Source organism: Lytechinus variegatus, chromosome 8 (genome assembly GCF_018143015.1).
Source record: "Lytechinus variegatus isolate NC3 chromosome 8, Lvar_3.0, whole genome shotgun sequence".
Lineage (NCBI taxonomy): Eukaryota > Metazoa > Echinodermata > Echinoidea > Temnopleuroida > Toxopneustidae > Lytechinus > Lytechinus variegatus.
Window position 1 is genome coordinate 24,585,017 of NC_054747.1, and position 14,277 is coordinate 24,599,293.

General features: G+C 35.8%; 1 protein-coding gene and 1 long non-coding RNA gene across 2 annotated transcripts in view; one reads left to right on the forward strand and one right to left on the reverse strand.

The window, feature by feature from the left end:
• The first annotated feature begins 177 nt into the window (after positions 1–177).
• Positions 178–3,058, forward strand: LOC121420216. The gene is made up of 2 exons (XR_005970725.1): positions 178–2,693; positions 2,847–3,058. It is a non-coding gene; the product is annotated as an uncharacterized LOC121420216 (long non-coding RNA).
• A 1,476-nt stretch (positions 3,059–4,534) lies between these two features.
• LOC121420215 (nicastrin-like) overlaps positions 4,535–14,277 on the reverse strand; it is a 44,421-nt gene continuing 34,678 nt past the window's right edge. Inside the window, exons 12-16 of the mRNA XM_041614775.1 lie at positions 12,995–13,093; positions 11,698–11,779; positions 9,023–9,186; positions 6,767–6,976; positions 4,535–5,003 (exon numbers count right to left, since the gene is read on the reverse strand). Of these exons, the coding sequence (XP_041470709.1) occupies positions 4,911–5,003; positions 6,767–6,976; positions 9,023–9,186; positions 11,698–11,779; positions 12,995–13,093 (648 nt within the window). The 3' untranslated portion in view covers positions 4,535–4,910. The remainder of the gene's footprint in view (positions 5,004–6,766; positions 6,977–9,022; positions 9,187–11,697; positions 11,780–12,994; positions 13,094–14,277) is intronic.

Genomic DNA, 14,277 nt, shown 5'->3' on the forward strand with positions numbered 1-14,277 from the left:
CAGTTTCACAAACTCTAAGTTTTGGAGCTAGGGGAATCAATCCAAATATCAACACAAACACCAAGGCCAACACCAGACTTAAAACCACTCAGTATACATACTCTCAAAAAGGAAATGAAGGATCTGAACTTAGACAAAATGACAGACAAGAAATTAAAAGAACTTCCAGAATTGCTTTTCTTTCAATCTACATTTTATTCCTGAAAGTCTTTACAATATTTATAAAATCTTGTTTTTTTCCCTTGTAATAATATTACCTATTAACTACAGCTTAAATACAGTGCAATGCTTACGGTAGGAATCATGCTTCCAACACCATTGTCTATTTGAGATATCTCATACTGCTTTCACATCAGGTACAGTCGCAGCGACTCTACCCAGCGAACGATAGTACGTGCTTTCACACCACTGTCAAAAATTGGTCAGGCCCAGAGCGGCCGATATGCGCATCATGATCTGCGCATATTTTACGCTATGCACATTGACGTCACAAAGGATGAATTTTGATCGGTTGCCGAGTACAATGTGCTTTCACATGAAGCTTGCATTGGTCGCCGAGTACGATGAAATGCCTTCACATCATGATTTCATCAGTCGCTGGGAGTGTACCCAGCGACTTTGCCTTGATGTGAAAGCAACATTAGTTTAATACCAAAGACTATTTCAAAGGTTTACAAACAGAAGGCTTTAATTTAAAAAGAAAATGACAGTTTTCAGAGAGAGAGAGAGAGAAAAAAGTTGTTCAATGATTCTTTTTACCAACAAGAAAATTTATAGACGCAGAAAAGTATTACTTTACTTCAAAGGCAATTAAAGCTTGTGAATAAGTGATGTCACTAAATTGGTGCAATTCAGACATACATTTTTTATGAAAAGCACAAATTCAGTTCTTTAGTTTCCAGAAAAACTGTTCGCATTACTGATTATTTTTTAGGCAAAATCTCAAAATGGCCATAATTAGAGCTATAACCTTCTATTTGTCAACCTTTGATAATATTTGTTACAATGCAATATTAAAGGGGAATGTTTTTCAGGAGCATGATATATGCCCTAACACTGTTCTGTGATCTACATGTATGCTATCATTCTAGTTACAATATCTACATCTCCTAAAATAAATAAATTAAGCTAATATATTACCTCTCGTCATAATCAATAAGTTTTACACAAAATATCAAAGATGAATTTCTGAGCGTGATATTAAATTATGGAGGAAGCTAATTCAGTCCAAATGGGTAAAGAAGCACATTCATCAAATTGCACTAGCAAACTAAGTGAATATTGAACAAATGTAATATCTCAACAATTTTATGCAGAAATTCCCTCAACATGTACATGGTGAAACAAAGCATAACATGCTAGCAATATGAACCCAATAAAAATAATGCTGCTGTCTAACTAAAAAAACAGTTTCCAGCTCGATCAAAGCTTTTACCTGCATGTTATGACCATTCAAACACCACTTGTCAGAAGCAATTTGACTCATTGTTTTGACTGTAACATAAATTAAAATAACAAGGCTACTTTATGATTTGGAGAAATGAATGTTCATTCAACTCAAAACGTTAGTATAGAATCTGGCCAATTCTTCTCATTTCCCCAAACTTTGAGCATTTAAACGAAGGAGAATAACATACTGTACATGCATAAACATATAAAATATCGAATACAGAGGAATAAAACTCGAGTTGTAACTTTATTGTTTGCTAATTGAATTGAAATACATGAAATCATAATACTGGGTTTTTTTAACACATCGTTAAAATGTGACACATTTGTTTTGCAGCAATACGATTTTGTTTACTTATTATTTGTTGACCTTAAAGACAAAGTATTACAGATAGCGGGGCAATTGTCACCTTTCCATCAACACAGGAAATTACTTAACTTTTACAAAGGAATCCCCCTTTAATGGTGCGAAAACAATTAAAGATGTAAGTTTGTAACAATGTAAAAAGATTACTCATGTATCTAAAAGGCTTTGCATACATATCAAGCACACCATCACTTGATTAAACATTCTTGTTCAGACATAACACTACAAAGCTCGGCAACAATAGTCAAAGGGGAGGCTATCCCTGAAGAAAATTTTGTAGTAAAAGCACCCCCCCAAAAAAAAAACCCATGAAGGTTCAAGGAAAACCCATCAAAATTTCAAAAATTTTAATAATTTCAAGCTTTTGATGTAATATCATATACAAGAAGCTGGCCTATATTTTAAAAATTATTGGTTCAAGATGAATAACAATTTCTTTTTTTTCAGGGAAATTGGTATAGACTGAGGACCAGAAGTTATTTTGAAACATAAATTCACGATGCAGGGTGTAAGGATTTTGATAAAAATCACGGATACAAGTCTACGAATTAGGGCCCTGTATTCTCTAATACATTGAGTAAATGATGATCTCAAGTTCGTCTGCATTTTTATCACACTAGTCTGAAGGGCTTGCATGTTGGGAGATTATAATGTGCAAGTCAATACGACTTATTTCCTTAATGATCTGCGACTTTATTGTCCCTTTTAAGGGATGCAATTTGCCTTACCATTATCTGATCACTATGGAAAACATTGCAGAGTTCTGGAGAGCGTTTTATGAAAGGATTTGTCAGAAGTTATATCTGAAAAGTCCTGTTTTATCCGGCATTTACCATAGTAACATTGACTTTCAACCATATTCAAGGAAACTTGCCAGGTCTGGCCCGTTGCAGAAAGAGTTGCGTTTAAACGCAAGCCAAAAAAATCAATCGCAAGTCTAAAATGCACGCTGTTGATTGGTTGAAAATCAAGTTGCGCATGATTTTTTAGAGTTGCGATCGATTGCAACTCTTTCTGCAACGGGACCCAGATCTGTCAACTTGTCCCACAAGAATGTTGATGGATCACTCCCCGGTTGTATCACATCTGAACAAGGGAATTTCATCAAAAGATTTTTCTCAAAATCTTCTCTTTTTTAACTAGTGCAAATTAACTTTCGTTCTTGGAAAAAAAAACCCAAACTAAATATAACACATACAAAAAAACTATTCAAATTTTGCAATGGTGATTATACATGTACATGTACATCAAAACGTTTGTATGTTATTGCACTCAAATGAGATTATGGTAATGTAACGTAAGTGCTAATTTACAAATAATTAAATACAGATTCAAACATGATGCATATCATTAGCAAAATATATGATCGAAGTCCAATGAGCTTCTTTTCATCCTCTCCTTTCCTTCCTCCTCTCTCTCTCTCTTTCACACTCTCTCTCTTTCACACTCTCTCTCTCTCTCTCTAACTCTCTCTCATACACTCACACATGTAAGAGGTGATATAAGTTTCCTGTTGAATGACACGCCTTAACTAAACATTCAAAGAAAACTATTTGTATCAAACAGGAATGGCAAATACAACAAAAAAATGCTTTTGTGTAATAAGGCAAAGGTAGAGCCGTATCTCTTCGGACTCCTGATGAAAAAAACATTTTTAAAACATAGTTGATTGGAGATTGCGTATTCAGCTATGCAACTCCCATGCCATGGAACCAACTTCCCATTGCAATAAAGGCCCAGTCTTTTCATGTTTTCAAATCAATATTGAAGACTCCAGTCAGTTGTGACATAATGCATGAAATGGTGGGTGTTTAACAAAGCTGTTCGTATGTTATAAATGACTTTATGAATGACTGGTGATCCTTTCTTATGCTACATGATATATCCCTATGTATCTGACTTGGCACCTAAGAACATGTTCCAGTCATGACTGGTGATCCTTTCTTGTGCTACATGATATATCCCTATGTATCTGACTTGGCACCTAAGAACATGTTCCAGTCATGACTGGTGGCCCTTTCTTGTGCTACATGATATATCTTACTTGGCACCTAAGAACATGTTCCAGTCATGACTGGTGGCCCTTTCTTGTACTACATGATATATCTGACTTGGCACCTAAGAACATGTTCCAGTCATGACTGGTGATCCTTTCTTGTGCTACATGATATATCCCTATGTATCTGACTTGGCACCTAAGAACATGTTCCAGTCATGACTGGTGATCCTTTCTTGTGCTACATGATATATCCCTATGTATCTGACTTGGCACCTAAGAACATGTTCCAGTCATGACTGGTGATCCTTTCTTATGCTACATGATATATCCCTATGTATCTGACTTGGCACCTAAGAACATGTTCCAGTCATGACTGGTGATCCTTTCTTGTGCTACATGATATATCCCTATGTATCTGACTTGGCACCTAAGAACATGTTCCAGTCATGACTGGTGACCATTTCTTGTGCTACATGATATATCCCTATGTATCTGACTTGGCACCTAAGAACATGTTCCAGTCGTGCGTGAAGTCATACATAGCATTACAAACAGCTTAAGGGCCATTCTTAGTCACATGTGTGACCAAAATTATGACAAACCTTGACTTTAATTTGTTACAAATCTAATTGTTTTTTATTGATTTAGTAATTCAAATTTTATATAACATTGACATGTTTAGTCAGCCATCATTTGGAAATAATTTTTGCTGTCTTCAATATGCAGGTTCAAGGTCAGAGGTCAAAAGAAGTGGGTCACGTGTGTGACTTCACACAGAAGCTTGGTTTTGATAGTTAAATTTCATTTTTAGATTCCTGAGACGTTCAAAATGAAATAAAACTTTTTAAAATTATCATATTTAGTTATAAATCTCTATTTTTTTTTATAGATTTATAACTAATGCAAGTCAAGATTTGTCATAATTTCAGTCACACACGTGAACAAGAATGGCCCAAAATAAAACACCCACCAGCTTTGTGAATTATTACAAAAGAAAGGCTTCGAGCACAAATTAACTTATAGCTTTGCAGCCCCCCCCCCACTGAATATACAAACTTTGGTCCTGATCAGATGACGGAGAGGAAGAGTAGGTTGCTATGGAAACAGATCATCAGATCGCTTGTTTAAGAAATACGCACTGGTTAACGACACTATAAGCACAATCATCCCAAGTGAGAAAGTTACCGTCTGCGAAGGGAAAGAACAAAAACAAAAGAAAAGAGGACTATTACTAATACGTGTATGGTCTTTAAAGATAAATACCAGTTGTGGTAACGATCTCAAAATGAGTTCGAACAGAATGCAATAAAATTACCACCCAAGTGTTTGAATGTATATATAAAAAATATGTGCCAAGTGGCTCTGGAAGAAAATGCGTAGTTGCTAAGAAATGAGCAAAATAAGCATACAATTCCATCAAAATGTCGGGTAATTTTCCAAGCAATCACTAACTCACATATGCTTTTCTGTGTTAGTGATCATCAGAATTATCGGTATTGAGCTAAGATTTCATGATTTCACAAAGATAAGTTTACATTAATGTATCAGATCTAAATATAAGAAAATATAGTGACAGTTAACCTTGATTTTAAAGACTTTCTCGTGAAATAATTGTTTGATGCAACTACTATCTTTTACCTTTAGTTTCATGTAAATATGAATAACAATTTCTGTCATTGGGCAATGGCTCTAAAGGGGAAGTTCACTTTGATGATAAGGTGGTTTTAATAAAAGCAAAAATATAGAGAAAAAATTGGTGAAGATTTGATGAAAATCCATCCAAGAATTAGAGTTATAAAATTTTTACAGTTTTTGATATGTAACATGTGCGGGCAGCTCCCCGATACATTATGTAATATAAATTAATTTTTTTAAATGGAAATGACAATTTTTTCTTTTCTTTTCATAGATGGGTGTATACAATTATGTTTTTGATAATATATCGACCCCTCAAATAAAATCATCATATTTTTTGGAAAATGATATTCTTAAACCTATATCACCCAACAAATGGGAGGAGCTGCTCGTCTGTGACTTTTCTAGGTTTTAAGAAAGCCTAGAAATGCCTAGCCCTTATCCTGTAGGATCCTCACTGTGACTCAACAAAACAACTAAGACAAAGAACAGTATAGTGACTTACTTCTTGACTTCTACTTGGTTTTAGGAAAGCCCTTATCCTGTAAGAACCTTACTGTGACTCAACAAAACAACTAAGACAACAAAGTCTAGTGACTTACCTCTTGACTTCGACTTGGTTTTAGGAAAGCCTTTATTCTGTAGGAACCTCACTGTGACTCAACAAAACAACTAAGACACAGAATAGTCTAGTGACTTACCTCTTGACTTTGACTTGGTTTTAGGAAAGCCTTTATTCTGTAGGAACCTCACTGCGACTCAACAAAACAACTAAGACAAAGAATAGTCTAGTTACAAGACTTCCCCTTGACTTCTACTTGGTTTTAGGAAAGCCCTTATCCTGTAGGATCCTCACTGTGACTCAACAAAACAACTAAGACAAAGAACAGTATAGTGACTTACTTCTTGACTTCTACTTGGTTTTAGGAAAGCCCTTATCCTGTACGAACCTTACTGTGACTCAACAAAACAACTAAGACAACAAAGTCTAGTGACTTACCTCTTGACTTCGACTTGGTTTTAGGAAAGCCTTTATTCTGTAGGAACCTCACTGTGACTCAACAAAACAACTAAGACACAGAATAGTCTAGTGACTTACCTCTTGACTTTGACTTGGTTTTAGGAAAGCCTTTATTCTGTAGGAACCTCACTGCGACTCAACAAAACAACTAAGACAAAGAATAGTCTAGTTACAAGACTTCCCCTTGACTTCTACTTGGTTTTAGGAAAGCCTAGAAATGCCTAGCCCTTATCCTGTAGGATCCTCACTGTGACTCAACAAAACAACTAAGACAAAGAACAGTATAGTGACTTACTTCTTGACTTCTACTTGGTTTTAGGAAAGCCCTTATCCTGTAAGAACCCCACTGTGACTCGGTCCACGTGGAGTAGATTGTTGAACTCCAGTCAGGATTATCAGCATCAAACGCGGGTGAGACAGCAGGAGAAATCTGCTGCGTGCTCTTTACACATAAGCCACGTGTGCCATTGAAGTCAGGACCAGCTACGAAGTGGTAATTCAATATCTGTCAAGGAAATAAGAACATATTTTATCATCCTTAGGGATACTTTTCAAAACCCACTACCTAAATCCACAAAAATTGATAAGATGATCTTTGTAGATTTGCATGGTGGAGTTTATAACCTGGAGAAGGTTTACAGTTCACCATGTGTGATGTGAAGAAGGGAAGGAAATACTGCCAGAAAGATTGAAATTGAAAAAAATATTATTTCTTGAAAGTGAGTGAAGTCCTGAAAAGGACTGTAAATCAATCGAGATCCATCCTGCTACTACTCAATCCATTGCTACTCAAGCCATATTCAGCTCATTTCATCTGGTTTACAGTCCTTTTCAGGACTTCACTCACTTGCAAGAATGAATACTTCTAATTTCCTCTTTTCATCCTATCTCATCTTTCAATTTCAATCTTTCTGCCTGTATTTCCTTCCCTTCTTCACATTACACATGGTGAACCATAAACCTTCTCCACGTTATAACAATGGACACGCTCTAACACTGCGGTGAATGGACATTTTCCAGGGATCTTTTGAGCATTTTGGAGGTGAAGTCACCCTGAGCCCAAATTTAATTTTCCCTTTGATTTGTGTGAAACACTTTTGGAATAGAAACAGAAGGAATTACACTTCTTAATTCGGTGGATTCACGTTATGGTGCGCCATCTATAGGTTGCAACAAACAGGCCAAATTTCAAACTTCCGGGTCGACATTGCACGCAGACAGCACCCTGTGCTTGCGTACTGTAATGCGACTGTGAAGCTTCGACAATGAAAACCATATGGCAAGAATTCACGAAAAATGGTATAAATTTCTCAAAGAAATATGTGGGCGAATTTCTCTCCCACCTCCTAGACGGAGTTAACAGCACATCTGGTGGAGCCACGTTGGCCAGCACTGACTCATATGCATGCATATGCACTTTAGTACTAGCACGCGCAACAGATGTCGACCTTTTCCCACGAGTCATTGCGAAATTCAACCTATTCGCTGCAATAGATAGATGGTGCACTGTATTGTGAAGTCATCAAATTGTTGAAATAAAGATACCTAAACCCTAACCTAGCGGCCATACATACAGTTAAAATAGTTTGAACAAAATTTTGATATTTTTGGCTTCCCATAATTTCTCCAGAATTAGACAAGGGCCCAAGTTAACCTGGGCTCCAGAATATGCCACCTACTCTAATGAGGATTTCCTTTTTTTTATTGGTATGTGTACATATATTGACCAGCAGCAGGTCTGAATGGGCCAATTTACAATATCAATACAAAGTACAAAAAAAAAACAAGTACAGAAAATATAATTTTTGGCTTAATGATTGAATAGCATCAATAATTATGGAAATCAATTTACATGGAGATCTATGTATTTCTTGAATACAAAATGGTATATAAGAGAAAGAAAAGTGAGGGACCAGGGGGGGATAGAAGTAGAAATGTATTGCAGAATGAGAAACTTGAGACAGGGGGAAATAGAGGGAGGACAGAAAGACTAAAGAGGAGACAAACACCAAGGACATTATAAATATTTTTAGAAAATTAATATAAGTACATTAGTGAACATTCTTTCTGGCTACATTTCATGGCACGTGTTCCCAGGCCATCCGATTCATTGGTCCCACTCGGAACTTGATTAAAAAATAATTGATTAGTCAGTAAAAAGATGTGCGGAACTTAGACAGATACGACGGAGAAAAGCCAATCTTCAGAATACCCATTTGTGACAATCACTGCGGGCTCTCTTCCCGGAGAGAAATGGCCACAAATTAATGACAGTTTTCCGGAATACCAAGCCAGAATATGCCCGCTACTTTATAGAGGAAGTGCCCTGCACGTGTCCCCAGGCCATCATATTCATTGGTCCCGCTCGGAACTTGATTAAAAAATAATTAATTAGTCAGTGAAAAGATTTGCGGAACTTTAAAGCCAATCTTCAAAATACCAATTTGTGACAATCACAGCGGGCTCTCATCCCGGAGAGAAATGGCCACAAATTTATGACAGTTTTCCGGAATACCGAGCCAGAATACTGGGCCGGTAACTTTAAATTCACCTGATCATTTTCACCATCTTTGCAGTTCTCCTTTGCCATATCTTGTGTCATTGGTTCTTTGTCCAGTCCAAGGTAATAACTAAGGAGTTTACCAACCAGGATTGTAACAGAAGAATGGTGACCGTCAACTCCTACATAATAGCTATAGGCGCTGTTTGATAAACCTGTCATGAGGAAAGAGTAAACAACAAGTATTATCTATACAGTGAATCCCACACACACAAAAAAAAAATCAGAACCAGGTTCACTTTGAATTTTTTCAATGAAATCATAAATCGAGCTTTTCTTCTTCACTTTGACATAAAATCAACCAACTATTTTTCAAGCGTGTTTGCAATTTGAGGATCCCCATAGAAAGTGATGCAATTTTTTTTTCAAACATCCATAACTCTTATTTTATAATCGACATTGATGAAACCAGTAGATTTTAGGTTCGGACCAGTAAAAAATGGAAAACCTGGGTATCTAATGGCCCGACATGAACAGGTTGGACCAGTAGAAAAAAAGGGTTAGTGTGGAGCCCTGGATAAGGGTATATTATCAATAACATAAAATTTAGAAGGATATGAACAAGAAATATATTAAAAGAGCAAATAAGGATTTAAATATTTGAGTTCTGTTCAATGAAAGTTCATATGCTCACTGCTCAAAGGTGAGATGCGAATGAAAACAAAAATAAGATCATGATTATTAATATTAGGAATAAGGGTACCATATGAAATGATCAAAGGCCATCACAGGCCACAATATAAGCTTAAAAAACATGGAAATATCACAATTATTAAATATGAAAATGAAAGAGTTCGAATAATCTTTAAGATTATATTGGGAGATGATGCAACATTCCACATTTTGAGCAAAAGCCATTAATTTTTATGAAAGATATATTACATTGTTGTGTTAATTAATGTGATTTAAGTCCCCTATAAATGGATAACGAGTGGAACGCCTCTGGCAGTCTCACCTGCATTACGCGATTCAATATAGCAGCGGTGCTGACTTTGAAAACTACTATCAAATAATTATTCACAAAAAACACCATTCATATAATGATACAATACTACGTTCATTGACCCTAAATGATATTTGTCCTTGATCATGTGACCTAAGACATGTCAGTGATACTTGATTACCCCTAGGTCCACATTTCATAAACTATATCTGTTAATTTTGAAAGTTATGACAGCAATTTAATAATTACCTCTAACATGGCCAAAGTTCATTGACCTTAAATGACCTTTGATTTTGGTCATGTAACCTGAAACTTGCACGCGATGTTCAGTGATACTTGATTACTCTAATGCCCAAGTTTTATGAACTAGATCCATACACTTTCAGAGTTATGATGGTTATTCAACAAATACCCCCACATGGCCACAGTTTATTGACCATAAATGACCTTTGTAATGTGACCTGAAACTCGCACAGGATGTCCAGTGATACTTGATTAAGCTTATGGCCAAGTTTCATGAACTAGGTCCATATACTTTCAAAGTTATGCTGTTATTTCAAAACTTAACCTCAGGTTAGATTTGGTGTTGACGCTGCCGCCGCCGTCAGAAAAGCGGCGCCTATAGTCTCACTCTGCTATGCAGGTGAGACAAAAATGGTAAAGATGAATGTGTCATTAACGGTAATGATTTGATCAATGTCATCAGTAACTCATCCTATACTTTTATTGAATACGTAGGCCAAATATTTTTCATACAAAGTCCCCACTTCTATAAAGATACCAGATGACCTCCTCCCATATTCACGAAAGTGTATTCAAAGGATGTTTTCATACGCTTATGATAAAAGTTATAAATCATATTTGAAAGTAATTGGAATCACACGTTCATACATGTAAATGGACTTATTGTAACTAAACTCTTATGATGCAGTGGGTATAACCTTTGCATTAAGCTAAATGTAGGGATTTGTCACGGCCATATTCTTGTAAAAATATATTGAGCGTGGGAGCAGAGCGACTGCATGAGAAATTTTGCATTTTAGAATGCAAAATTAGGCAAACTTGCATGTAGGCACTTTGACTGCATTTAAAGATGAATCCACAAATTAACAGTATAAGACATTTGATGATCAAATTTTTTTTTTGAGAGTCAAAAGGGGCCTAAGCTTTCGATCCTAGCAGAATCTTCTTCGGAGGCAAAATGACAAACATATAAAGTGGAACAACCATAATATAGACCACAGACATTCAACAGCAACGCTAGAAACAAGGAGACAAAAGGGGCATTAGTGAGAAGAGATGACCAATCAGGTTAATGAAGGGGATGAAAGAAAAGGAGTAGGCAGACATAAAGGGAAGTTAGTGTAAGGCCAAAGAAAGACCTCAAGCCGAGAGGGATTAAGATGTGAGGCAGGCAACATCAAACAGGATCTGGAACAAAACAGTGATAGAGGGTGTGAGGAAGAGATGAATGACAAGAGAATTAGTGAGAGGTGGGTCAAACAAATTTTTTTTTATATCTTGAAAAGTGTGTGTGGGGGGGGATGATTGTACTTGCCACCCCCCCCCTCTGAAAAGTGGGGGGGATGTATCCCCCATCCCCCTGAGGATTTACGCCCGTGCTCTAGTCAAACAAAGTGGGCAAAGAGTTTAATCATCATAGTACCACACACTATGGCATATATTTTTGCAATGTACCTACAAAAATGAATGATAAACTTACTTTTCCAATCATCAGGACTGACTGCTTCTCGAATTCGACTGCAGTTTGGTCTCTCATTAAAACAATATAACAGATCGTTTACCTAGAATGAGTAAAATAAAAATGGTCAAAAAGCTATGAAAATGCAGCAAAGGAGTCACATGTTTCAACAGACAGGCTATCTCACATTCATGACATCCCAAATCGCTTCTAAAACTTCCCAAATTGCTGTACTTTGGGGCAAACGTTTCATTAAAGGCCACCGCACACCATACGACTGCTCGCGATCCGATTTTGGAACAAATTGCATATTGCTCATTTTCTAAAAAAGTGAATGGAACATATCATTTTATTTGAGGTTAAAATTAATTGAAAGATGACTAATATAACCATTTTGAAAGATTACAAGCCTTTATTTTAGAGTAAAGGCCAAATTAGTTTCAAATCGTAGGCAATCGTATGACTGCTATGACGTCATTACGACTAGATATTAAATTCGCTTTTATTCTAAGAAGGATGATAGCACAGTCACAGATTTGTACACAGGTATTCGTACAATAATTTAGAACATTACACAGCAAGATATTCCAAGTCTCAATATTATCATCAAATTCGACTATATTTTATTCTGAAATCGGGTCGCAGACCAATCGTAAGGTGTGCGGTCGCCTTAAGACTCACCCCAAGATCTGCCACACAATATTCAAAGTAATGACATTTTACACTTTTGCATTAATTCATTGAAACAGTTCAATGCATGTCTTCATGGATATGCAATGATCAAGGTGATGTTATATTCCCACTTATTTCTTTTGCATCTTATCATATGAAATCATATTTATTCACATCTTGTCCTCCAATTATGGAATCAATTCGATGGACTACTGATGACGATCACTGCTGCAACTCATTTTGGTAAATGGGAGACATATCATAAACAAATGTCTGAAAATACAAAATGCTCTAATTTGTACATTCAATTCAATTAAATGAATTTCCACTTTAAAAAGCAAAAATATATTCAAATCAATAGAATGTTCCATACATCTCAATATAAGTATAGTGGGGGATCATAAAAAGCACAAATGAAGGCTTATTAAAAATGGCCCCATACAGTACAAATAAACAACGATAAAATAACACAAATTATAACTATGTATAATATGAAATAAAGGAGGGAAAGGACAAAGGAAGAAGATAGAAATATTCAGTATGTGAATTCTGAATCAATCTGGTAAAGTAAATAGGTGCATTTTATACAGATGTTTGAATTGTTTTACAGTCTTCATACAGAAGTCATATGATTGATGATACTTACCAGGTCAACATCAGCAGCCAGTCTGGAGGCATCAGTAGCGCCTGGTCTTGCATACAAGTAAAGAGTTCTTGCTATTGTAGTGGCTAAGCCTGTAAGGGTCTAAACAATCAAAATTTGAGGAAAGGATGTGAGTTTCTACTTTCAAAACTTTAAACATTTACACGTATTGAATTTGAAAACAATGACTACTGATGAGTAATACTGAGCAATGTTTTTAACTAAGATAATTTGCTTGATTAATAACAGTTGTGGTAACAATCTCAAAATGAGTGAATTTCACAGCAATGATCACTGCATGGAGATAACAAAAATTGAGAAATGCAAAATGTCATGTCTAATACAACCATAGCTCAGGCAATAATTCAAAATTAAGTGGTTCAAACTAAAGGAATTCAGATATAAGCATTTCTTTTAGTGGGAAGCATGAGCCATACATTGGTTAACATAAGGAGTTTTTTTTTTAATTCGGAACTATGATGTGTGTTGAATTTATTTTGTTTATGTAGATTAAAGACAGAAAAGAGAATTTTCAAAATAGCTTCTATCTCGGCAGGCTATCTTGCGCACAGAGAAATTTATGCAACGTTTTGAGCTTTATGTAGATTTTACCTCTGACATCATGAGCGCTCAATGAAAGTGACAAGTTTTACAAGAATTTTCAGAAAATGGATTTATTTTGCAACTCTGAAGATACAAGAATATTGACGTTAAGACAATTTCTAGAATATGACCCCAGATTTTTAAAAGTAACATCAATATTAAGCAATGTTTTTAACTAAGATAATTTGCTTGATTAAATATAAATGCCAGTTGTGGTAACGATCTCAAAATGAGTTTGAAGAGAATCCAATAAAATGACCACCCTAGTGTTTGTATGTATACATTAAAAACATGTGTCAAATGGCTCTGGGAGAACCTCTGTAATTGCTGAGAAATTAGCATAAAAGCACAGAATTCCATAAAATATTGGGCATTTTTCCAAGCAGTATTAAGACACATATACCTATTTAAATGTGTTTTAGGGCTATTCCACGGTTACTCACGTTACATTTGGAGACACCTTGACTCATACTTGGAGCTGTAACTCCATTATTATTGATAGGAACTAAACATCTCCTTATCACAACAAAGTACACAGTCTGACTATCCTTTGTATAAAAACAAAACTTGGGAAATTCTATTATGCTCCTGGCAAATCTTTGGAATGTGTCGGTTACTCACGTTACATGATTTGGACATGCATAAAATGAAAAGTCGACATAAGTGAAAAATCTCCTCATACA